Raw genomic sequence first — 24666 nt, forward strand, 5'->3', positions numbered from 1 at the left:
GGATAAAGGTCAAGTAAAGACCCCAACTAAAGCTTCTTAGGAATGGCATTACACAAGGACCGCCCATACACAAACCAAAAGACGTTTTTGTCTTCGTTGATAAGTATGATTTGCATCCGCATGGCATCTGGCATGTGTTTCTTTAATGAGGCAACACGTATAAAAAAAAGCCGTGTCAACCCAATTTTTCATCTTGCTTGATTCCTACCGCGATCCTCCCTGGAATTATCTAACATAAAAAAAAAGCTGTCACAACCCCACTTTTCATCTTGCTTGATTCCTAGAGGATCCTTCCTCGCCGTGGGCCTTTCCCTCGGTCCTGCTCCTAACCCAAGACTCCACCGCCGGCGAACCATGCCGTTACCGTCCTGCCTTCGTGAGATCACACCACAACGCTCCGATTTCAATTTAAAACAGGACTGAAACCAACATACATAAGATTCTCCATCTAAAGAATAAACATTAAAAGATTTTTAAAAAAGATAATTTTTATATCAATAAAAAAAGACGGTAAGGGGGCAAAAAACACTTCCCAACAAAATAAATATGAAATGACCCATTTTTTATATTTGAAAAAAACTCTTATAGTTATAATAATTGAAGTCAAGTATTGATTAGAAGTAATCATACAAACTCGGATGTTTTATGAAGTAATTACAACATCTGACAACCATCACTTTGAAGTAATTACAAAAGTATTACTTCTTTTTTATTTTTCTGGCATTTTGTTTTTTTTGTAAAAGAAATTTAGAACTGGTTTAGGTCAGCCAACACGTCTTCCATGGTGGGCCTGTTCCTGGAAGACTCTTCGGTGCAGCGGAAGGCCACTTTCAAGTACGCCCTCACCTCGCTCTCTACCACGTCTTCGCTTCCCATCTCGCTGTCCAGTATCTCCGGGATCCGCCCCTGCTCCACCATTGCCCGCGCCCAATTCGCCAGCAGCATCTCCTTCCTTCCGCCGCCGCCCTCCTGCCGGACACCCAGGTTCGGCCGCCGCCTCGTCGCCACCTCCAGCATCAGTATCCCGAAGCTGTACACGTCCCCCTTCACCGTCGCCGTGGTCGCTCCCTCCCAGTACTCCGGCGCCATGTACCCCATCGTCCCTGCCACCTGCGTCGACACGTGCGTACGGGGCGCCTCCATCAGCCGCGCCAGTCCGAAGTCGGTGATCCGCGCCTCGAACCCCTCGTCCAGCAGCACGTTGCTGGCCTTGATGTCGCGGTGGATCACCGCCGGCTGGCAGCCGTCGTGGAGGAAGGTCAGCCCGGCCGCCACACCGCGCACGATCCCCAGCCGCGTCCGCCACGGCAGCGACCTTGGACGCCCCTCGTCGTCGTCCTCGTGCAGCCACTGGTCCAGGCTGCCGTGCTTCACGTACTCGTAGACCAGCACGCGGTCATGGCCGGCGACGCAGAACCCTAGCATGCGCACCAGGTTGGGGTGGCGGATCCGCCCTAGGGTGTCCATCTCCGCCTTGAACTCGCGCACGCCGTGCGCGGCGTCCTTGGAGAGCCGCTTCACCGCGACCGTGGCGCCCGATGACAGTCGCGCCTTGTAGACGAACCCGAAGCTGCCGTCGCCGATGATGCCGTCCGCCGCGAAGTTCCTGGTGGCCGCGACCAGCTCCGACATGGAGATATAATCTAGGGACGGGTCGTACGAGGCGCTGCTCTCCTCGGCGGCATAGCGAAGGGGTAAGGAGCGCGTGCGGTCGAGCGAGCGGAGGGCCGACGCCCCCTCGACGTCGGAGGCGATCTGGGAATCGGAAAGGCGGGACTTGGAGGCGTCGCGGCAGAGGAGGACGAGGACAGCGAAGATGAGGGAGACGAAGAGGAAACCGATTAGGGAGGCGATCAGCGCCTGGAGAGCCGGCTCCATTTCCGCAGTAGACTCCTCCAATTCGAGGTCAAGACGAGGGAGGAGGGTTTGATGGGCATCGATCGATTACTTGAAAGAAACGTAAGAGGTGGAAAGTTTGACTGCGGAAGAAAGTAAACGATAGCGCATCATTCCATTCCATTCCATTCAGGTTATGCTCCTCCAGTCCTCCTCCTCTGTTTTTATTTACATTTTTCAGTCTACGCTTGGAGTCAATTGGTTTCTGTCCTTTTGCTTCTACTTTACTTTCTTCGGTGGATCGCTTACATTTGCGACTGCACTGCTATGATTTTTAGCTTCCAATGCCTGTAATAAAATTAAATTGAAATGTCCTGCTGAATTTTACTCGTTGTTCTTCATACTGATTTTCAAACGAATAATTCTTTCTTTCTTTCTTTGCTTTGTAGGATCAGAATACTAATCAAAAGTTGAGACCTATGCAATGTAACCACAAAACTGTGCCAGGGAAAACTTCCAACACAATCATGTGGGCAGGTAAAGAAAAATTCAGCTGCTTGTTTCAGCGCAATTTTTTCCTCATCCTTTTATCACGCTAATCCGATGCGATGATAGAGCCACTTATTTGTTTAACTAGGCTTTGTGTGTTTTTTTTGTAACAATTGATGAAGTGGTTGAAAGTATCGTTGTCATTATCGCCTAATATAATCAAACCTACCTCATGTATTACGTTCCTTGTCGATCACAAGGCACAAACTAACAAAAGAAACATTTGTCGATTATTCATGACCGGACTTGCAACTGGTTGAATTGCTTGAATAATAAATCTTTCGTAGGAGACAATGATCAACCAATTAGGAGTTTGTTTTTCTTACCCAGAGTGAAAGTCAAGTTGATCCCTAGAACCCTAGTTCTGTTTGAACTGGCAATTTTCAAGATTTAGACAAGATTGGGACTGAATTTATGATCGTCCTAGTTAAACCAATAGCATTTTAATGCAATCTCAATGTATATCTTGATGTAACAATAAGCTTTTTTATACATCACCTCTCAGTTAAATTTACCATTTCTATCTGTTTTTTAGGAAGATTACTATGCTTTTGGTGATCGGGAGTCTTTGTAAGATATATAATGAATGAATACTTATTTTTGGTGCTTTAGTAAACTTTTTGGATGAACTCTACCTCGGAACCGGATTCCAATTAAATTAAATAAATCCAAAATACGATTGGATTGATTGTCTTTCACATGCAAGATCTAATATCTATAAATAACCCTCAACTTCTGAGCTCAAATAACACCCTTTATAATATTTACCTACGTAATTAACAAGCTCCAACAATGGCGTCTTCTCCGTATTCCTGTTTCTTAACAATACTACTGTTCCTCTCCCACATCCTCCGAAAAGGCGCCGTCGGTGTTGATCCTGCCGACGCCTTCTCCCCTCTGTCACTGCAGGAAACCGACTTCGAGAAGCAGAAGCCGTACGACGTGCCCCTGGGGCAACGATACAGCTTCGTCGACGGAGTCCGGAGCCTGTGGGTGTACGCCTCTGACAAGCCTTTCAAACCCAACAGCACCACCACCACGCACCGAGATCTCACTCATCGTATGCAAAATCTGCATATTTGATTGCCCTCCCCTCTCTTATTTAATTGGTTTTATTTAATTTTCTTTTCAAATTAAGAGCCGTTCCTACTTCTGTGGAATATGGCAATTCGAGGGCAAAGTTTACGTCCCTGAAGGCACCACCGGAGTCTCCGTGATGCAGGTGTTCGGCGCGAGCCCCTCGGCCACGACGCTGATGCTGCACGTCTACGACGGCGATTTGATGTACTACGACGACAGGAGTAAGACGGTGGCGGCGTGCGTGTACGATCGGTGGCTGAAGCTGAACGTGATCCACGACGTCGGCGAGGGGAAGCTTGAGGTTTACGTCGACGACGAGAGGAAGTTGGTAGCGAGAGGCCGAGGAGGGCACCTCCATTACTTCAAGTTCGGCGTGTACGAGCAGAGTAACAGCTCTGCTCGCATGGAGTCTCGGTGGAAGGATGTTAAGATCTTGAGCTTGGCCGGCTGAAGCATATCATATCGCATGGTTTAAGGTCACGTCTCAGGCTTAACATCCTGACCATATTGCATGGTTTATCTTCGATTTACTTTTGAATTAGCGTAATATTAAATGAATCAAGTGGTCGCCTTTTAAATAAATATTTTCTATGACACCAACATTAAATAAAACTATGACCTTTTACATTTAAAAGATTATATTATAAATACATGTTACTAAATTTTATAAATACAACTAAATTTTATTTTACATATTATAAATATAATATATATATATATTAATAAATTATATCATTAGTGACAATGAATTATATTATATGTGTATTATACTTGTTAAGAATAGGAAGCTTAATAAACAAGACAGATTACAAAAGGTGAAGTAGTTTGACCAACTTCCCTAATATCAAATCCAAAACTCTTAACTTAAAACTAAACCACTTCATAAGAAAGATTTTAAGTGAGAAGAAAGTGATAAGATGCATATAAATGACGTAACTTTATATGTAATTTTATGAGTCTTTTTCTTTGGTCTCTTGCATTCAAATATCACAAGCTAACTAGCACACTAAAAAATAATTCAACAGCAACAAATATATGAGTCGAATTGGGATAAATTGTATGCCAAACTGAAAGATCATTTCCAGACACATGTTTATAGTACCATAAAGTAATAAAAGCAGCAGGCAGGAAAAAAACAAAAGGCTGCCATGCTGACCAAATTCTCGATAGACAACTACTGAAGAAAAGCAGCATTCTAAAATCTAAATAATGGATTACTCCTATACAAACCTTTAGTGGCCTTGACTGCATATTGTCAGACCACACCTTTTCTTTTTTATTCTCACTGACATCAGGCATCCCAATTATAAGCACTCACCCAGCATTAAATCAAATGCTAGATATAAGAAAGTTTAATTCTTGAAAGCTGTCATTTAGAATAAATACAAGATGTAGATATTTCAACTATAGTTTACCTACTCTAAATGTATTAACTATTTAAGTTCATCATCAAAGGAAAGGAGATTCAGTTGATAACTGCTGTAAGGAGGTTCTTAACTCATTTGAGTATTAGAAAACAACACAAAGCACTTTTTTTGGCAAGTTATCATAATCAGCTTGCTAGCAATATGAACAAATTCAAGAATATCCTAGGTTCCTATTTAGCAAAAATATCAACATGTATGCATTTCGACGCTTGTCATTCTGAGCTAATCATACTTCTTTATTTCTATGATAACAGGAACAAAACAACATGGATAGTGCTCAGAAGTGATGGTCTCAGGTTTCAACGTGATCTATCACAAGATGAAGTATCAAATTTCTACTCAGAATCCAGAATGAATAAACAGATGTGAAAATGTTTCTAAGCATCAGGAAACAAACTACATGTTTATCACACTGTACACAAGATGAGGAAGAAATTTTCTAACACAATCTAGTTACGCAAATTGCCAGATATCCTCAACAATGTCAAACATTTTTAATTTAATTCCCCACTCAAAATCATAGTCTCACCAACCTATTTAAGATAATAGCTACGAGCTCTACCTGCAATATCTGGGTTTAGTCAAATCCAAATATTGTGGACACTCCCTCACTGTCCATCACATTCTGGAGCATTTTAATTTTATGTTTTCCATCTATCAAAAAATCCAATTATTAGCTCACTATTTATCGGACCGTATAGATTGATTTCACAATGATGGAATGTAAACTTTGTTTACAGAATCACATGAAATTCTAGCCAACTCTGTCAGTGCACATTTTCAATTTAACTCCTTGTTCAAGACCATAGTTCTTCATCACAATGTCTATTACCAAGCTTATTTATAAGTTGTTGCTAAAGTTGTGGTACTAATCTGCCTTTTTGGTCTTCTCTTTTCCAAAAAGACAAAAATAAAATATAGCCTTTTTTGATGCAGTTTAGACCAATTTATTGACCATGTTTTAAGAGAAATGAGGCTTATAAATTTGTATCTTAGTCATGAAATCGTTCAAATTGGCTTTCCTTATTCACACAGCATAAAATCTGGGATGATGTCAAATCCAATGAAAAGAAACTATTGAAAAGTGCTTACTCAAGAAACGAATCCTGGTTAAAGGAGAATAATAATTTGGGTAAGTTCACTACAAAAAACAAAATTTGACAATCATTTCTATTGATTCTATTTGTATTGGGAGCTAAATAATCCATGAAGCACCATGGTGTTCTACATATTAAAACACCATGCATGCATTAGTACTTTTATTTGGATGTAATTACAGACCCTAAATACAATATCTTTTGAACGATCTAGTGACTAGGTAGCCAGCACTATGTTTTTGAACCATTCACCCAACATCCACACCATTAATTTCATGTTTTCTACATATATTGTGAATTCTACAAAAACCAATTCTTTGTATACAAAGCATCAAGTAAACAATCATTCAACATACAGAAGGGGCTATGGGAAATTCACAGGGGTCACTGTCTATATCACATTGAAACATGTATACAGCAATCCAAATATAAAAAGAGATAGCAATGAACCACAATCAGATTCAGAACAACAACCTTGAATCAAATCAGTTTCTTTCACAGAATGCACTTACGTAGATACAAGACATTACCTGCTGATTTATTGGTGGAAGAAAACATTCCATCCATCTCCTGATTCTTTTCCTTTGCAGGCTCTTCTGTCACTAGCCTGTGGCCATCCACATGGAGCTTGGCAACCCGAATCTAAAATGACTATATTTATATAACATCAATGTTCCATGTTTAATTTCACTGGTAGGAAATCCACAATGAGACAACTCAATCAGAAATCTTCAGGAAATCCAATCCTTCAGTGCGGCTTCGTACTATCCGAAGGAAAACTTCCCTGACCTGACGTTCCAAAGGATCAAGACACTCCTTTATAGTTTCATAGACTTGGGTCAGCTCCTGCATCTGCTGCCTCACCTCCATGTCCTTCTCCTCTGTCAAGGGGAGCTGGGTAACATCTATCACGTCCATTAAGTGATGCACGCACTTCTCGATCTGGTGAATTTCCTTCAACAGGCCAATAGAATTCTTCCTCTCCTTCTTCTTGAACTCCTCTACTATTCTCTCATAAAGGGCCAAGACAGGGGGCGCCCAAAGGTAAGCCCGAGGAATGGAAAAGTGGATCTGGAGACCACGATCTTGGCAGGGAATCGCCGCCACCAGAGACCACATCACAAAGACGAGGACTGAGCTCATCGTGTAAACGGGCACTGCAAATCCAGATGTTTCAGCCATCTCATGGCTACGAGGTGCGGATAGGTTGCTCCCAATGGCCTGCAGTTGTCGGGCTGCAGACCAGGAACGAGAGACGCTCCAGGAGAGGGAGCGGAAGTGCGAGCGGCGGCCACCAGACCCGCTGCTTGACGAGTAAGAGGAGCCTCCATTACGTCCGAAGGAACGATTTCGATGGGAGACAATGGAACCCGAGTCCTTCTCGTCAAGCATGAGGATAGCGATGTCGCACAGCGCTTTCTTGGCCCGGCGGAGCTGTCCCTCCCCGAATTCCCGCTGATGCGGATCGAGGGCCACGAGAACGATCTCGATGTGCTTCCGCCACTGCCGTACTTGCTCGATACCGTCGCGCACCGCGTTGCAAATGTCGAGCGCCTTCACGGCGCGCTCAAAGAAGTCGGAAACCAGGCGGTCGATCGTGGCTGGGGGACGGCGGTGGCCGAATAAGATCCCCCGGAACTCCTCCTGGCACACGAGGAACGTATCCAGAAGCCTCCGCAGCCAGGAAATGGATAAGATCTCGTCGTCTCCGCCGGCAAGATCATTGAAGAGGTCCGCTACCTGTTGCTGGAAAGCGTCGAGCTCCCGCTGCTCGCCGGAGTCGGCGTTGCGTCGATCCATCGGATTGGCGGAGTGATCACGACGAAGGCTTAGCAACGTACGCCCCGCCAAGGCGAAGGGCGTCGATGACCCATGGAAGTCCGCGGTGGGCATCGTCACACCGCCAAATCCCCACGCACCAAGGCGAAAATCATCACCCAACCCCAATCGCGATCGCGATCGGAGAAGAAAAGATTTCCGACGCAAAAAAAAAAACAAACAAACAAAAATGAATCGATCGACGGAGGAAACGAAGAGAAGAGAGGACAGTGGCGGATGCCGTCGAAACCCTACCGCTCCTCTTTTATTGCCTTGGGAAAGGGACTCGTCCCCTCCTCTCCGGGCCCCACACAAATTTATCCCTTTTAATAATTCCCAACTATATCTCTTAGGTGAAAAAACGGGTGATGTCGATCGTCTGTTATACTAAAAGAGTCGTGACGACATTCGGACACGTGGCAGGTAAAAAAAAAACACAAACACCGTGCTCGTCTCCTAAGGTTCCGCATACATATTCTATGCGCTGCTCGTCGTGCGGCCGCGCTTAATCTGCGCTCGTTGACTATCGTGTTACTTGACGATACTACCCTCCCTACTTTGTTTTTATTTATCAAAAGGATTTATTTTTATTTTTATTTTTATTTTATCATTAAAACGATTCTCCAAAATATATTTTTAATGTATTTTAATTACCCATTTCAAAAATATTTAGACGGATGTACTTTTACTTGTGCAAATAAAATTGAATTGATCATCTTTTAGATCATTATTTAGATAATTTATGCTAATAAATAAATGTTGGTTTATTTAAAATAAAATAAATATATCTCAATTATTTGTATAAAAATTCTTAGTAAAATAATTATATAGTTTTGAACTAGTTAAAATATATAAATTCTACAAAATTTAATCTCTAAACAAATTTTAAAATAAATTTATATAAATTTAGGACCATATGCTAGGTAGCCATGAACAACGAATGGGTCGTAGAGGGGTCCACGTCATCCTGTTCTGTAAGATCCTTCGATCTGAAACTTGCTGCCGTTGGCCTGTCCTTCTCTACTACCCGCTGTCACACCCAATTGTTTCGCGGGGCCCACTGGTGGAAATTTCTAAAGGAGGATAATCAAACGGTGGCCGGCTAATTAAACAGAGCACGGAAAGGGCACGAATGCCAGACGGGCCGTAGGATTAAGGCGTCGGCCGGGAACGGACGGGCTCGATGGGTAAGGCATTTATGCGGTCGGCCCGGAGAAGGTTGAAGACGCCAATCATCTCATGAATCGTATAATTTTTAAATACGACGAATATTTTAGTGTTCATGTGAAAAATATGGTGCGTTGACAATTGATATGTTTGAACCGCACACATGTATATTTTTGACTTTGGGTGAGACGGAAGAACAACACAAAAAAAAAATCTCCAGTTTGGTCAAAGCGCACGGTTCCAACTTCTAACAATAACTTCAAAAAATCTATACACTGAATTCAATTAAATCGAATTGATTAAATTAAAAGTTTGATTTGATTATTTTAGAATTTAATTTTAAAAAATTAATTATTTTAAACAATTCTATTGATTTTAAAATCGAATAAATTGATATTATATGGTATTGAATTTTGATTTCAGTATTACACAGTGTGGTATTTGGTGCTAGTAAATGTCAGTTTTGATATTCCCTGTGTTTGATAAAGTTTTGACTGACGTAGGGGATCTGATGAGGACCAGCAGAGCTTAAAATTTTATGACCAATTGGATCCCATTTTGATTATAGACTTTAATAAATTATATATAACTTTTGACTTGGATATAAGACCTATAATATATTAAATCGAAGCTCGTTTAGATATCTATATTTATTACGAGTGTAATCTATAACGACTCAATTTTAGATCCAAAAAATACAATTTAAAATCTTTTCAGAAACTTCAAAGAATTTTAGTCCTTTGTATTAAGGTATTTTTTCCTCTGCCTTTTATGATTTTTAGATTATTTAAACATTTATCTTAGACCAATTAAAATCGAATAGAAATGTATCATTCTTAAAAAGTTCCATTAATTCTGTCAAATATTAAATTAATCGATGTGCTATTGGTTTGATTGATTTGGTTTTTATTAGAAAGTTTAATTTGTTTAGGTATAGTTTAAAAAAAATTTGATTTGTTCGGTTTAAGTTAAATCAGTTCGATCGGTTCGATTTTGAATCGATTGTTCAACCCTAATTACAACAAGTTTATCTCATTAATTAATAATTTACGGCAAAAGATCATACTTGACTCCAAAGGTCTCACACGGTTGATCCCACAATCATTTATAAAAAGGTAAATCAAGAAACAGACCCTCATGTGAAAGAGTATAGTCATACGATTTTATCGAGATTATCCATGTTTACTGTGATAATTCTACCACATGGTGACTCAAGGGAGCCTCATTAATTAGTAAACACAATTAGATGAATTGGGGCATCATCCATGGAATGAAAATTTGGCCTTTTTTTTCTTAAGTTGTATTATGTTAATAAAACTTATTTTTTATTTAGGGCAAAAGTAATTGTTATTGTTTAACCGTAGTCAAATCTCCATGTGTAAATACAAAATTAACATTGCGATTGTTATTGTTTAACTATAGCCAAATTATTAATTAACTGAACTGAACTGAACTCTATCAAGATCACAGTGGGCTTCGGCCCAAATAAATTAAGAATTTAAGTTGTGGGCCAAATCCCACACACGGCTGGAATTCATTGAGTGATGACTTTAATTTTGATTTTGAGATTGGAAATAAATATATAAAAAAAGAGAAAAAATTGTTTTAAAATGAAGTTGCACTCTGTTGCGGCTCACTTTAATGGTCGGCCTTTTGAACCTGTTCAATGACACTGTTCAAATTTTCTTCACAGGATGAGTGCAACAGGAGGGGAGAAAGATGACTCCATTGTTGATGGATGGAATAATGGAAACTAGAAAGATTCTTCTAGTACATGAGCTCAAATTAATCTTCCCTAATTCTATTTTTTTTATTATTTATAATCAATTTCACTCGACTAAAAACCAACCTCCAGAATATTAAAGTTGAATTGTCACATCACATCTAGCTAGTGTGTTTGTGTTCCTCTATTATATTGCAAGTGAATAAAATCATCTTAATCATTTTGTTCAAGTTACACATGTGAAATTGATTTGCAATTCAAAATGTTCACAAACTTTCATATGAAGAGTTGCATTCCTTTTCAAAAACTACCACCATCTCCAAACTTAGGAATGATCAGTTAGTTCATATGCATCAATATATAACAAATATTATATTAGATTGTTTATTCTCAATCATAAAAAGGAGAAGTAAGCATTAGTAGTTTCTTTCGACAATAAAAACTTCAAGTAGTACCACTCTTTTTTCTCATTGTTGCTTTCAGATAGGTCCACTATTGTTTTTCCTTTATAAAGTTAAGAGAAGAACAAGCAAACTTAATTTGCAGTTGCTTTGAGAGCACATTGTGCTTTCTTTTTTAAGAGTACAAACTGCTTTTTTTAGATCAATTAGAAGATTTGAACACTTTAATTAAAGGATGCTCAAGCAATAAATTGAGTTCTTAAAATTGTTGCACATTTTAGAACTTCAATTGAGAATCCAAACAAAAACAAAACAAAAAAGAGGAAAAAATGTTTCTACTCAAACACCAAGTAGAATAGATAAATTAAAATGTAGTGTTTTTTTTTTCTTCAAAAGATATTGGAAATTGTGGACTGGTGCATTTGATAGATAATTGCTCTACTCTTCCAATTCAAAAAGGTTCTACTGAAAATAATAGGGTCGAAGTGAATGAAGCCACATGGAAACTGTGCAATCCCTTTCTTTTATGTTGATGCACTTGTGGGAACAATTATCAAACCTTTAAAACCTACTTTATTAATTGGAATGTACTAGCCAATTTTTTTCCTCTTCATGTTTCTACTTAACTATCATAGACGCACTTCAAAATCACCAATTTTGAGCAAAGGTTGGCACTTAACTACTATAAACTCATTTTCGAACAATGTATCCATCCTAGTTACTTTACTCATTCTAAGGCAAGGAACTTCTCTAGATGTTGCCTTTCTTTGAGTTTGTGACTTGACAATATATCCAAAGCAAAAGCCTCTAGCTCCACACATTTTTCTCATTTCTTTTCACTTTAGCGAGAAAAAAAGACTTGTCTAAAGATCTACTACACAACCCAAGTTAGGACAGACAAAGCTTGAGGAGGAGAAGGAAGAGTGTGAAGGAGCATATATATAAAGATTGATTGATCTTTGAAACTAATTAGGCCATTTGGAGAATTGTTCAAAATGGGACACTTGTCGAATGATGTGAATATATCGGTCTACGCTAATAACTAGTGGAGGCACTTGAGCTCCTTAACCTAGTTATGGACTTGATATCCACTTTGTTAACCTTTAAGTGGCCTATATGATCTTGTTAAAGCAATTTCATTATGCTTAGATATGATTCTTTTTGTCGAAATTGCCTAATGTGCTATTTTACATGTGAACAAATGAAATAAGATGCACTCAAATTAAAGTACAACTAAGATGAGTAAATTAGGTCAAATCACATAAAAAATTATTAGGGATGCAATGGAAAACATGAAAGTTAATGTTCTACTTGTCACCATATATGCAGTAGTGCCTTTAATTCTTTGATGCTTCAATTCTCATTCACTCTTTTATAGTTTAATTTTGATTTCGATCGAGCTTATCTCTTGTCCTTTTCTTATTTTATTAACTAGTGGTTTTGGTCACAAAGGATAGAACTAGCTTTACTTTAATGGAGACAGAATTGTTCTTCCTGCTTAAAATTTTAAAGGGCTTACTATGATAGAATATGTGATTGGGAAGTGACTTCGTGGCATAGTATTTTACACCCCTTTTTTTTTCTCAAGGGCAAAAGTTTAAGTTAATATATATAATTAACGTAAGCATTTTATCAAGTCAAGTTCACGTGAAGAATATTGATCAACAAATTAATTAAAATTAAAAGTTCAAGATAACTTGGTCAATGAGGAAGATCATTTAATTAGTATGAGTTTACCTAAGCAACTAATTTGACTAGTTAAGTGTTAATATAATTTTATGTCTAAGTGTTAATTTATTTTATATAAAAAAAATGAGGTAGACAATCATGCCTTATTATATTTATTTTTTTATATAAAAAGCAAAGCATTTAAATATCTGATATGAATAAAACTATTAAAATATTTAAATATTTCAGAAACAGAACACTTATTTTAGTCATCAAAGTAGCAAATTTTTTTTATCACAAAGAGAAAGCCTGACTTGAATACTCCAGAAATTTTTTTTGAAAATAAATATATTAATTTTGAAAAGCAAAAGAAAAGGGGGATCTACAGTCTGGTGCAAGTGTTGTGTGGTGCAAATCTTGCTAGCTTTGGCAACTAATCAATAAGTTGATAAGAAATATAATTGAATGGAGATTAAATTTTAAAACTATATATATTCTAATAAAACATATATATATATATATGTATGAATATAGAAGATAACCAGAGTTTGAGAAAAGTGTATGATACTGAAGTAATCCAAATACACACATGAGAGCTACTCTTGTTGTAAAGAGGCAACTCAAGAGGATACTGAATCGATCTAACTGAAACATAAATATATATTTCTTTGAATTAAAAGGCGAAGTCAAAGTAAAGAAGAGAGCACACAAAAGCAAGATTGAGACTAAAATTAAACAAAATGTGAAAAAGTACTGCGAATAAAATTTGCTCAGACTCCACAAGCAGTCTTTTCAGGTTCGCTAATGTTGCACGCTCCGTCGTCGCTCTTTTTAAGGCGTAAGAGGGACTAACTCTCTTCTCCATCATCAGGCATCAGCTTTCCTAACCCTTCATCCTTCTAGGCTAGTCACCATGGATGCCTGCAAACCCTATCTTGCTGCAGTCTTGGTGCAACTCACTTACACTGGCTTCTACGTGATCTCTAAGTTCATCTTCGACAAGGGCGTCAACACCTACATCTTTGTCTTCTATCGACAAGCAGCCGCCTCTCTGTTGTTAGCTCCAGTAGCCTTCGTTTTCGAGAGGTATGTGAATATGTGGTCGATCGGAATTTGTCCAACAAATTAATGCATGAGCAATTTGCGATCCTTAATTTCTTTTGGTTTCAGGAAAAAATCTCCACCGCTGACTCTTTCAATAGCTGTGAAGCTGTTCTTGCATGCATTGCTCGGGTGAGTTTAATTTCTTGATATCAGTAAATAATATATCTAAGTAGTTTTTTATATATGCGCATATTGAACTTAATGAACTGTTTTAATTAGGATTACTTGGAGCTTGAACATCAACAACATAGGGCTGAAGTATACTTCCGCATCAGTGGCTTCAGCGTGTTCAAATACTGTTCCTGTGTTCACCTTCTTCTTGGCCTTGCTGCTCGGGTATGTGAAACCTTTTGACCGCGTGTACGTGCTCAAATCCAGTTCCTTGATACTTTTTTGGTTGATTAAACTTGCTTAAATGGTCACCAATGTTTTGCAGGATGGAAACCTTCAAACTGAAGAGTTTGCCAGGAGTAGGGAAGGCAGTAGGGATAACACTTTGTTTGGCAGGTGTAATGATCATTGCGTTCTACAAAGGCCCTCACATCCCTCCTGTGCATCTCCATGGCCATGGTCATAGTGAAGGTTCTATGAATCATGAATCAACTCCTTCCATGGCAACATGGATCAAAGGAACCCTATTCACGATCAGCTCCAACTTAACCTGGTCAATGTGGTTAGTTCTACAGGTAAACCCATAACCAAATTGGAAATGATCATAACAGAAAGAAGAAATTAAATTAAAGAACTACAGCATTTCAACATTTTTTTTTTTTTTTGTTTGACAGGGAAAGATACTGAAAGAATACCCATCCAAGCTACTTTTCACAACTCTTCAGTGCCTCTTCAGCACCCTTCAGTCCCTTGCTGTAGCCATGGCATTTGAGAGAGAGATCTCCAAATGGAAGCTGCATTTGGATATGGGTCTAGTTGCTATTATGTATAGTGTAAGTATGCTGCCCATACTCTATATATCTTCAACATGTAAAACATATATTTTTTATATCAAAAAACCACATGCAAAATTATATATGCATGTTTGATGATCAGTCATGTCTTTAGCCTTTGAAAGAAATATATAGTAAATTCAGATTTCCTTTGCGTTGCAGGGATTTATTGTGACTGGAGTTTCTTTCTATTTACAAAGTTGGATTATTGAGAAGAAGGGCCCTGTTTTTGTGGCAATATTCACACCGTTAGCTCTTGTTTTCACAATGATATGCTCAACTATTTTATTAGGAGAGATGATTTCTCTAGGAAGGTGAGTAACTGACTATATGATCTCAGCATGCAATATAATTCTCTGTTATCTTAGCTATATATATATTCAAATGTAAAAGTAGCTAGATATATATTCTGTTTTCAGTGTTATAGGTGGATTCCTGATGGTCGGAGGCCTTTACGGCGTTCTATGGGGAAAGAGCAAGGAGAGCATGCTTTGCGAGCTTCCAACTCGAGATGAAAAATTGATCATGAATGTGCAACTGCAAGAGAAGGAATTACAGCATGAGTAATTTGCCTATTAATTTTTAGAATAACCATGTTCGCATGCACTTGTATCGATTAGCCTCTCTATCAGTTATGCACTAATTAACTCAGTGGCCATGCTTCACAACTAATATAAGAGGTTATAATTTTCTTCTCTCAGACCAAGAAACTATATATAAGTTTCATGAAGGTTAATTACTGAATTGCTTTCGCCTCGTTCTTGAACTTGCAAATGCATACTTGTCGCAAAAAGAACAGGTTATCGAAACAAAGTCCAGTGGAGGAATTAGTACGTATATATATAAATTAAATCAAGTAATAGATCCATATACGTACGTACATTAATTTTCTGATGGAAACCGATCGAAATGATGAGCGACAATGAAGAAGTAATACTTGCTTAATTCTGGTTTGGCAAATAGCAAAATATATATCCAAAGATAATAAAATAGATGATCGAAAAGCACGAAGTACAAACCTTTAGCCAGCATGCATGGGATGAAATATTTAAACGACCGACTAGCTATAATGAGATCTCGAACTGTTCTCTAATTAAAGCTGAGGTATTTTTCCAAGAATATGCATGCATTAACTGAATCTAGAGGTAGACTAGCTAAACCTTTGGCACTTATAATTATTTATTTCACTATCTTTCTTCTTGATAAACCTTTGTCACTTGTGGATTAAAGCTGTTAATTCTCAAGCCAATTCTTACTGATTCTGTAGATCTGAAGCCAATTCTTCATATATGATTCACTCCAGGTTGTTTCATCCGTTTCCATCCCTCTTCTTCGTCATCATCCCTTTGATAGACATCCTCCCTTTGAATTTGTGCTTGTGGTCATGTCGAATTTCTCCCAACGGTGCTCGCAATCTCGAGAGTCAGAGGCCCCGTGCGAGATCAACTTTTAGTTTTTAAAAAAATCACTTTAAGTTAATTAGTTTCCTTCCTCGATCCATCTTTGGAAATAAACATGGATTAACGTCATTTATCATTCTCAAATAAGGATGGTTATGAACAAATAGATATGTACTTCTAGACAAATATGGCTATAACTTGATAGATTTATCGATCGCGTGCACTTAGTTCCCAGACTTGGGCTTGCATGTGGGCTTTAATTTGCATCTTTTTTGGTGTGAGTTTGCAAGTTGAGTTTGAATTTGCTTTTACTTATTTAACTAATTAGATATTAATTGGTTCAGAACATTTTATATATTTTTTAAAAATAATTAAATTAAGATTTCAGTAATTAATTTTGAAGGTGTCATGTGATTTTAAAATAATTAACTAGAGTTTCTAATTAATTTTAAACCATCCGAAGCCTGGAGAACTAGCTAGATTAATTTAGAATTTTCAAATTTTATGGCTAATATTGAAAGTTAATAAAAAAATTTAATGTTAGATATTTTCATAACCCCAAAATGATTTTGCACGATCTATTTTAATTATCAGCTTCAATTAGACACCAAATTTATTTTTTAATAAATGTGCTTTTCTTAATTTCCCCTCTCGTAAAAGAATCCAATAATTAGTTTTTAAAATTGAGTTTAATATTCAAATATTGAGTGAAAGATACCAATAATTATCTAACTTAGAAATAAGCATCCTGAATAGTACTGATGACTTTTAATCAAATTTTGAGAGTTTTAATACGGTTTTGAAAGTAAATCAATCTTCAAATTAAGAATATTAAATTAAATGATTTAGGGATAAAGATAAGCAATTTAACTAATCAAATCATAATTAAACAACACTTTCCCCAACAGATGAAGCAATGGATGAATGTTTTACCTTTTAAACTTCAATTTTCTTTTACATCATGGATCCTTAATCATTTTAATTGATTCAAAATCACTACTAAGCTATTGGAGTTCCGACCATTACATTAATTTAACCTTGATTTTGGTTGAGACATGGCTTTCAAGAAATACAATCATGAATAAAATATGAAGTGAACCTACAAACATTGTCATTTTCCAACATGATCAAGAAAACTACATGATGACGATGCGGCACACAGAAAATTGATAGACTTAACTTAAGAGTAGTACTTAATGGATAAGAACACTTTTGATCCATGTGGGTCATGCACAAATCTTGTCAAGTTCTCGCGATAAGGACACGAGTAGCAATTGTCCACTTGAGTGTGTGGTCCTAGTGCAATGGATAAAGAGAGTGCTTTGTTGCTTTCCTCAACACTTAATGGAATAACGATCCTTGATCAATTAATCATACATAACACACACAAATGTTTAGTCGTAGCTCCACCCCTTTTTGTGTCGGCATCCCTCATCATTATTTATTTGATTGGGTAACTTAATTATAAAATTTAAGCACAAAAACATTATCTCATTATATGCATTAATTTGATATGAGCATATATAATTCAATACGAATATACATTCGGAAAGACTTAGAATAATAAGCTAAAATTAAGTATAAGATTTTTCACAAGGTTGTTCAATTGTAAGTATAAATATATATGAAAACATAAAGAACTCTATTATGTATGCATGTATGTATATTTTAATTAATGACCTACAATATGTAAATATATAGACACAAATTAGAGTGGTGTATCAAATAAAATATATTCTTGTCTTTCCTTTGCTATTTGGTAATGCTATGAGTGAGAATTAATTTGCACACGGCTTTAGAAGAATTGTTCGCGGTGGAAGGGAGAAAGAGGAAGATAAGGCCGCCGACAGCGACGCGCTCGAAATCTAGCAGGGAAGGCGACGTAGCGCGCGCGCTGCGTTCCTATTGGATCCGCCCTTGACTCTTCAACCGCTATTAATATCTTTTTTCCACGGCTCGCGGACCCCACGCCCACCGAATCCTCCGGGGGCCCACCGTCCCGATTCTTCCCTTCCCTTCCCTTCCCTTCTTCCTACCGATGCGATGACGCACGTACGCGACGTGTGTCGATCGCGTAGGCGATGGGTGGTGGAGGACTGGGCGTCGGCCGCTGGAGGGGATCCGAGAGCGGAGCGGGGCGGGAGGCGGGAGAAAGCGATACGTGCCCCGGTGTGGGTCCGAGTTGGGCGAGGGCAGGTGGCGCATGGCCCTCCGGGAGGGCCCTCACTGGAAGACGACGCGGGCGCGGGTGGGCCCCTCCTTCGTCTCGTACGTGTTGGTAGCTGCGTGAGTACGAGGCTCCCTCCTCCTCGGGCAGGGGTAGTCCCATGGACTCTCTCTTTCGCTCTCGTCGTCGATTGTCTGTTGGATCGCCTTCCGATGCTTGCAGAGTTCACGACCAATGGATTTTGTTTCAGAAAACTAGGAAATAGGAGAGAGGAGAGAGAGATCGTTGTGCGAGAATAAAGAGCAGATGATACTTGTACGTTATAGCTACAGTGAGTGGAGCGGCACCGTAGGGAAGGGGACCAGTAGAAGAGAGACACCGAGGGCAATCACGTGGAGGTGGGCCGGGAACTAGCTGGTTCATATCTTGCCTTTTTGAAGACTAATTATTTTGTGGGGACTCGGCTGTCACTGCGCTTGGTCGGTAAGGAATAAAATTCGAGGGATCGACTTGTTTTTCTTCTTCTTCTTTTTTTTTACCGAATAAGATTAATATTATGCTAATCGAAGCATGACTTATAATACAAAACAATTAGTCTATACATTATTTGGACACTTTTGTATATATATATTTGTCCCTTCCAGGCGGTGGAGTGAAGATGCATGCTCGAAGGTTCTTTGTTAGGCGCAGCTGGTAAACAACTGATCAGGGATTCTACTACTGGGACTGGAAGTCTAATATAATTAAGCACATTTATCACACAGGCCTAATTAACTAGCTAGCTAGCAAGTTAAAGGAGAGTAAAAAAGAAGAGGCCGTGAGAAGAAGACAAAGGAGAAGTAGGAAACTGATCAAAAGGTTTGGTGATGATGAACACATGCGATATTGCAAGGGGGCAGTGCAATGAACCTGCAAGTTGGAAAGCACTCATGTACATGTTGTGTGGCTGCTGAAGGGCGAGGAGAAATATCTAGGCATAAGACATGGAATTGCGTCTTAAGTTGAACTTCTTTTATATATATATATATATATATAAATGACATATATATCGTTTAAACACACACACACACACCTTCTTTGCCAGCCAAGAGTAAGGCCCCAGTACTCTCGTCTTAATTCATTATGTTCTTAGTACTTGAAGGCTAATGAAATTATATTAATAAAAAATATTAATCATTATTTTTTTTATATTTTTGCCCTAATTTTTTCCCTTGTAAAACTGAAAGAAAATTTTTTGTCTATAAAAGAAAATTCTCTTAGCTATTTAGAAAATATTTCAGGATATATATGCTTTATTAGTGAATTAGCATAATTTTCAGTCTTAATCCAATCGATATTGACATCGAGCACATTCTACGTCATACTTACCTTGTTCTAATCATTGACAGAGAAAATTAAATAACGTACGAGTGCTGTAATCTCTGTCATGCGGCAACTGATCCTCCTACTCCAAGAACAGCTCGAGAAACACCTTTCTTTCCATCTTTATCTAACTACTAATACTCTATTCAGATGCATATGAATTTGATCGGGATGCATGGGGAGATCTTTGCTCGCATGACGTAGCTTTTTTTGTTTCCTTTATGTTCCTAATTACATGAATATTATTATATGTGTGTATATATATATACATGGCCTCTGAACTCAAAGATTAATTGGGCATTCCATCTGTGTCTTTGGCCCCTTTCGTGAAAGAAAGAAAAGTGACCAGCGACTTGAATAATAAAGAATATATGGAATGATCATAGGACACGCTCAAGAAGGAAGAAAACTATTGACGTTACTGTTACTAATCAGTTTGGCCAAAAGCTAGCTCTTGCTTGATATAATATTACTTCAGTAGGCTGTTAAAATACTTCATTTATTGGAGAAAAAGGAAGAATATTCTGGCTTTTCTGGTTCAATAGTGGTCGCTGGTTGGCTTGCTTGGCTTTCAATTACTTTACATCTTCAGCCCCAGCATCCAACCACATACAAAAGAATATAAGAATTATAGGAAGAGATGAGGGCCAGAATATATATAAAGCTTGCAATTGAAAATTTAAGTAGAGACAAACGAGATGATGAAGAAATGGTTAATTAACTTTCACTCATCTTCAAGTAATTAAAGAGAATAGAACAGTGGGATATATATATATATATATATATATATTTTATAGCTATTCTTTAATCCCTTGCCACAGTTACTGCTGCGTCAAATGACGAGGAAAAGAGTAGAGTGCGTCAAATCACTCGATCACCAGGGCCAAAAAGGTCTGGTATTGTCATGTTTAAAAAATAAATAAAAAGGGCAAAATTGAAGGGCGTGATGAATGAGGGAGGATGGATAATGCTATAGGTAGTGAAAGGTGGTATCTCCATCTTCCCTTTATTTATTTATTTATATGTTTGTTTGTTTTTTTCTTTCTTCCTTTTACATTTCTTTCCTCTTCAGCTGGAGGTGTGATTATTGCAGCTGGAATAAGACTTTCGCTATAAATATATTTCCTGTTTTATTATTTTATTTGCTCATCGTGTCTCTGGTACCTCTCATCTTTCTCTTCTGAGTAGGAGATGTTTGATGTAGGAGCTGAGGTCTTTCTGAAAGTTCCATTCTTATATCATCCTCATCTATCAGGTATATATATTTTGCCTACAAATATTAATTTAATCGCCTCAGCAAATTAAGTTTTGGCTCTCTGAATCTTTTCTCTTCCTTCCATCCAAAATCCTGGCCTTGAATCTGCCAAGTTCTTGTAGAATATATAACTTCTTTATTATCCTCTTCTTCTGATCATAATCTGATCGATCGGTTCATATATATGTAACAATTTTGTTATCAAAATTTTTTAGTATTCATGGTGGAAAGATGGATAGGTAATTGAATGCATAAGTTTATAGTTTTTAATTTTATGTCGAGATTGATTTTTCTGTTTCTGATTTATTCACTTATCATCCAGTCTCTTTTCTTAATTTTATTTCAGGAGCATCTTGAGAGAAGAAGCATCCAGCACGATCTTGTTTGCTTCATCATCCTATACGTATCTGAGCAAAAGATCAAAGCTTGGTTTTTTGTTTCGCCTTGATTTAGAGTAAAAAAAAATCACTTTTTTTTATGGCTACTTATTTCCATGGAGCGCCGGAGATGACGCCGGACGGCGGCCTGCAGACGCTCTACCTCATGAACCCGAGCTACGTCGGTGGTTACGCCGACGTGGTGGCCTCGCCGGCGAACATGGTCCTACTAAACTCCACCATCAACAACAATTCGATGAACTCTATCAGCCTGCAGCAGCAGCAACAGCACTTCGTCGGCATCCCACTTCATCAGCCCTCAGCTCCGGCGACCCAGCACGAGTCCAACCGTGGTGGTCCGATCCATGAAGACGTGTCATCGGCAGTTCAGGGTCTGCTGCCCCGCCTACACCATAGCTCCTGGGGAGCGGCCCCGACGACGTCAACCCGCGACCCGGCTGTCGGCGCAGCCCAAAAAGGGCTGTCTCTCAGCCTCTCCCCGCACGAGATGGCTCCGCGGGAGATGCCTCCGGAGAGAGCCGACGAGGCGAAGATCAACGGCGTATCGGGCTTGCTGACGGGGTACAAGTACTTGAAGGCGGCTCAGCAGCTTCTCGACGAGGTGGTGAACGTCGGGAAGGAGATCAAAGATGAATCCACAAAGAAGGCTACTTCCAAGAATCCCGCTGCTGCTGCGCCGCGGCCGCCGCCGACAGCAACATCAAAAGTACGGACGCCGCCAGAGAGGATAACGACGACCCCAAGCGAGCTCCGGATCTCACTTCCGCTGAGAAGCAAGAGCTCCAAACGAAGAAGGCTAAGCTCATTAACATGCTCGAGGAGGTAATTAGCGATCGGTTTCTTCAGAACTAAATATTTGGTCAATTTGAAAACAGAGGTCTCATAAATTTGATCGTTTCTTGGCCAGGTGGAACAGAGGTATAGGCAGTACCGGCACCAAATGCATGCCGTGGTATCCTCCTTCGAGTCCGTCGCCGGCAACGGATCGGCGAGGACGTACACGGCGCTGGCTCTCCGGACGATATCGAAGCAATTCCGGTGCCTCCGGGACACCATCGCTTGCCAAATCCAGGCCACGAGCCGGTGCTTGGGGGAGGAAGAGGCGAAGTCGGTGGGGTCCAGGCTCCGGTTCATCGACCACCATTTGAAGCAGCAGCGCGCGCTGCAGCAGCTGGGGATGATCCAGCAAAACGCTTGGAGGCCACAAAGAGGCCTCCCCGAACGCTCTGTTTCCATCCTCCGCGCTTGGCTCTTCGAGCACTTCCTCCACCCGTAAGCGTTAATTCTCAGATCAACAAACCATTTTCGAATCATAAAGAATATTTTTGCCATAATTTTGTCTATCAATTTATTGATGCAGATATCCGAAGGATTCAGACAAGCTCATGCTCGCTAAACAGACAGGACTCACAAGGAGCCAGGTTGTTGTCGCAGTTAATTTTGCAGATGGTGTGAGATTTAATGTTTGACTTCTAATTAAATTCGACCGGTGCAGGTCTCGAATTGGTTCATCAACGCAAGAGTGCGACTGTGGAAGCCGATGGTGGAGGAAATGTACTTGGACGAGGTCAAAGATCAAGAACAAAACACCTCGGAGGACATGGCGAGCAAGAGCGACGCTCGTGGAAGCTCCACATCCAAGTCCAACGCACTTGTACAGCAGCAAGAAAACAACGCAGTTCAACCTTCCTCCTTGGCATCCTACTACGACAAGGACGACGAGATCGCGCTTCCGTCAGCAGCAATCAAGAAGGCGAGGAGAAGCGAGGAGGAGTTCATCGCCGGCGCGACGACGAGCAACCAGGAGCTACTGATGAAGCTCATGGATGGAAGGCCGAGAGCCGGGGAGCACCAGGGCTTCAACGCCTCCATGATTCCGGGCCATGGAAGCTACGGAGGCTACTCAATTGAGCAATTCACTCCGAGGTTCTCAGGAAATGGGGTGTCCCTCACGCTTGGCCTGCAACACAGCGGCAACCACTCCCTCTCCGTGGTGCAGCCATCAAGCTTCCTCACAAGTCAAGGCAGCGAATACAGCACAGCAGTGCCACATCCATCGCATGCAGCAGCATTCATGGCGGATAGAGGCCTTCTGCTCAATTACTACCACACCTCGTAGGTTAAATATCTTCCTATATTGGATTTCGATTAATAATCAACTATATGGCTGAGTACTCGTACGTAGTAGCAGCAGCAGCAGCAGTAGTACAGTAGTAGTAGTAGTGTATATAATACACAGTATTATACTATACTACATAGACTAGATCATAATTATATATATATGTATAGCGCTTGGTGCAAGAAGGTTATGTAGTCTATCGAATTTAGAGATTAATGTGCAATTTACACTCTCATTTGAGGCTTAAGATGCAAACGTCCATATCGCCATATGGATTTGTGTATTTGTTTGAATTGCTTAATCGTATGCAATAATTAATATCGTAGCATGAATGAAACAAGATCGGGTTGATATATATAAATTATAATATTCTATATATATATCCTGGTAGGGGCATGCCATGGTTTGAATGCGAGAGGTTGCATGATGGTTATAGATGATTGAATAAGGGGCAAGGTAGTGCAATAATTCAGATGAAAAGTTATGGATGCAGGCAGCATGGGGACATGGCTACAGAGCAGGCAGGCAGGCCACGACATGTTATACGTGGTGTTTTTGATGGATCAGGAAAGGGTGGGTAAAAGGCGAGACTTTCCCGAGTTCCTAGATTTAAAGCTCGGAGAGCAAGGGCGGAGGAGTAGACTACTGTTGCATGTTGTGGTGAAAGTAAGGACAGTAAATAAATCAAATTAAAGGTCTACCATTATTCCTTGCCCAATAATGAATAATGACGTTGTGAAACTAATCAACTAAGATACGGCCAAACAGAGATAAGCTTAAAAAACAAGATGTAGAAGAATAATCATGGAAAAGAAAGAGAAAAATATATATGTTGAGGATGTTATGGTATTAACTTAGACCCTTATTAAGTTATGCTAGCTGTTATTTTTGTCAAACTCTTATTGCTCTAAGGATTTAGATTGATAATTAAACTTTTATGTTGCTCGCACTAAACGTGGTATTACAACTTTGCCTCTTTTTCAAATTAAAGTGTATATTCAGAAATCTCATGCGTGCTGATCTTGAAAGTATCTTGCTCAATCTTTAATTTGAAGTTTTAAAGATAAATATATCTTGTCTCAGCATTTCACATGCACTGTACATATATGAATTAAACAATTGAAGTCCCAAAGATCTTTCATTGAACTACT

At 39.3% G+C, this 24666-nt stretch overlaps 4 protein-coding genes and 1 pseudogene across 4 annotated transcripts; 3 read left to right on the forward strand and 2 right to left on the reverse strand.

Annotated features, from left to right (window-relative positions):
• Positions 1-588: 588 nt before the first annotated feature.
• LOC141842193 (leucine-rich repeat receptor protein kinase MSP1-like) lies at positions 589-2008 on the reverse strand. Its single transcript, XM_074730417.1, has one exon. It carries the CDS (start codon positions 1876-1878, stop codon positions 748-750), a length of 1131 nt encoding a protein of 376 aa, XP_074586518.1. The 5' UTR covers positions 1879-2008; the 3' UTR covers positions 589-747.
• On the forward strand, positions 1953-4073 carry LOC141842194 (citrate-binding protein-like). Its single transcript, XM_074730418.1, is given in 5 exon segments — positions 1953-2029; positions 2286-2373; positions 3245-3419; positions 3421-3445; positions 3524-4073. Coding segments are annotated over 4 exon segments (651 nt in total). The 5' UTR covers positions 1953-2029; positions 2286-2315; the 3' UTR covers positions 3917-4073.
• A 2252-nt stretch (positions 4074-6325) lies between these two features.
• Positions 6326-8045, reverse strand: LOC141841658 (protein BYPASS1-LIKE-like). The gene has a single exon (XM_074729840.1). It carries the CDS (start codon positions 7880-7882, stop codon positions 6707-6709), a length of 1176 nt encoding a protein of 391 aa, XP_074585941.1. The 5' UTR covers positions 7883-8045; the 3' UTR covers positions 6326-6706.
• Positions 8046-13679: 5634 nt separating this feature from the next.
• LOC141837218 (WAT1-related protein At5g64700-like) lies at positions 13680-15381 on the forward strand. The gene is made up of 7 exons (XM_074724661.1): positions 13680-13852; positions 13937-13999; positions 14090-14206; positions 14307-14556; positions 14656-14814; positions 14977-15128; positions 15234-15381. Exons 1-7 carry the CDS (start codon positions 13680-13682, stop codon positions 15379-15381), a joined length of 1062 nt encoding a protein of 353 aa, XP_074580762.1.
• Positions 15382-20841: 5460 nt separating this feature from the next.
• LOC141839923 (BEL1-like homeodomain protein 1) lies at positions 20842-23798 on the forward strand (annotated as a pseudogene).
• Positions 23799-24666: the final 868 nt, after the last annotated feature.

Source organism: Curcuma longa, chromosome 11, assembly GCF_044706935.1.
Source record: "Curcuma longa cultivar G26 ecotype Majalengka, Jawa Barat chromosome 11, ITB_CL_G26_1.1, whole genome shotgun sequence".
Taxonomy (NCBI): Eukaryota; Viridiplantae; Streptophyta; class Magnoliopsida; order Zingiberales; family Zingiberaceae; genus Curcuma; species Curcuma longa.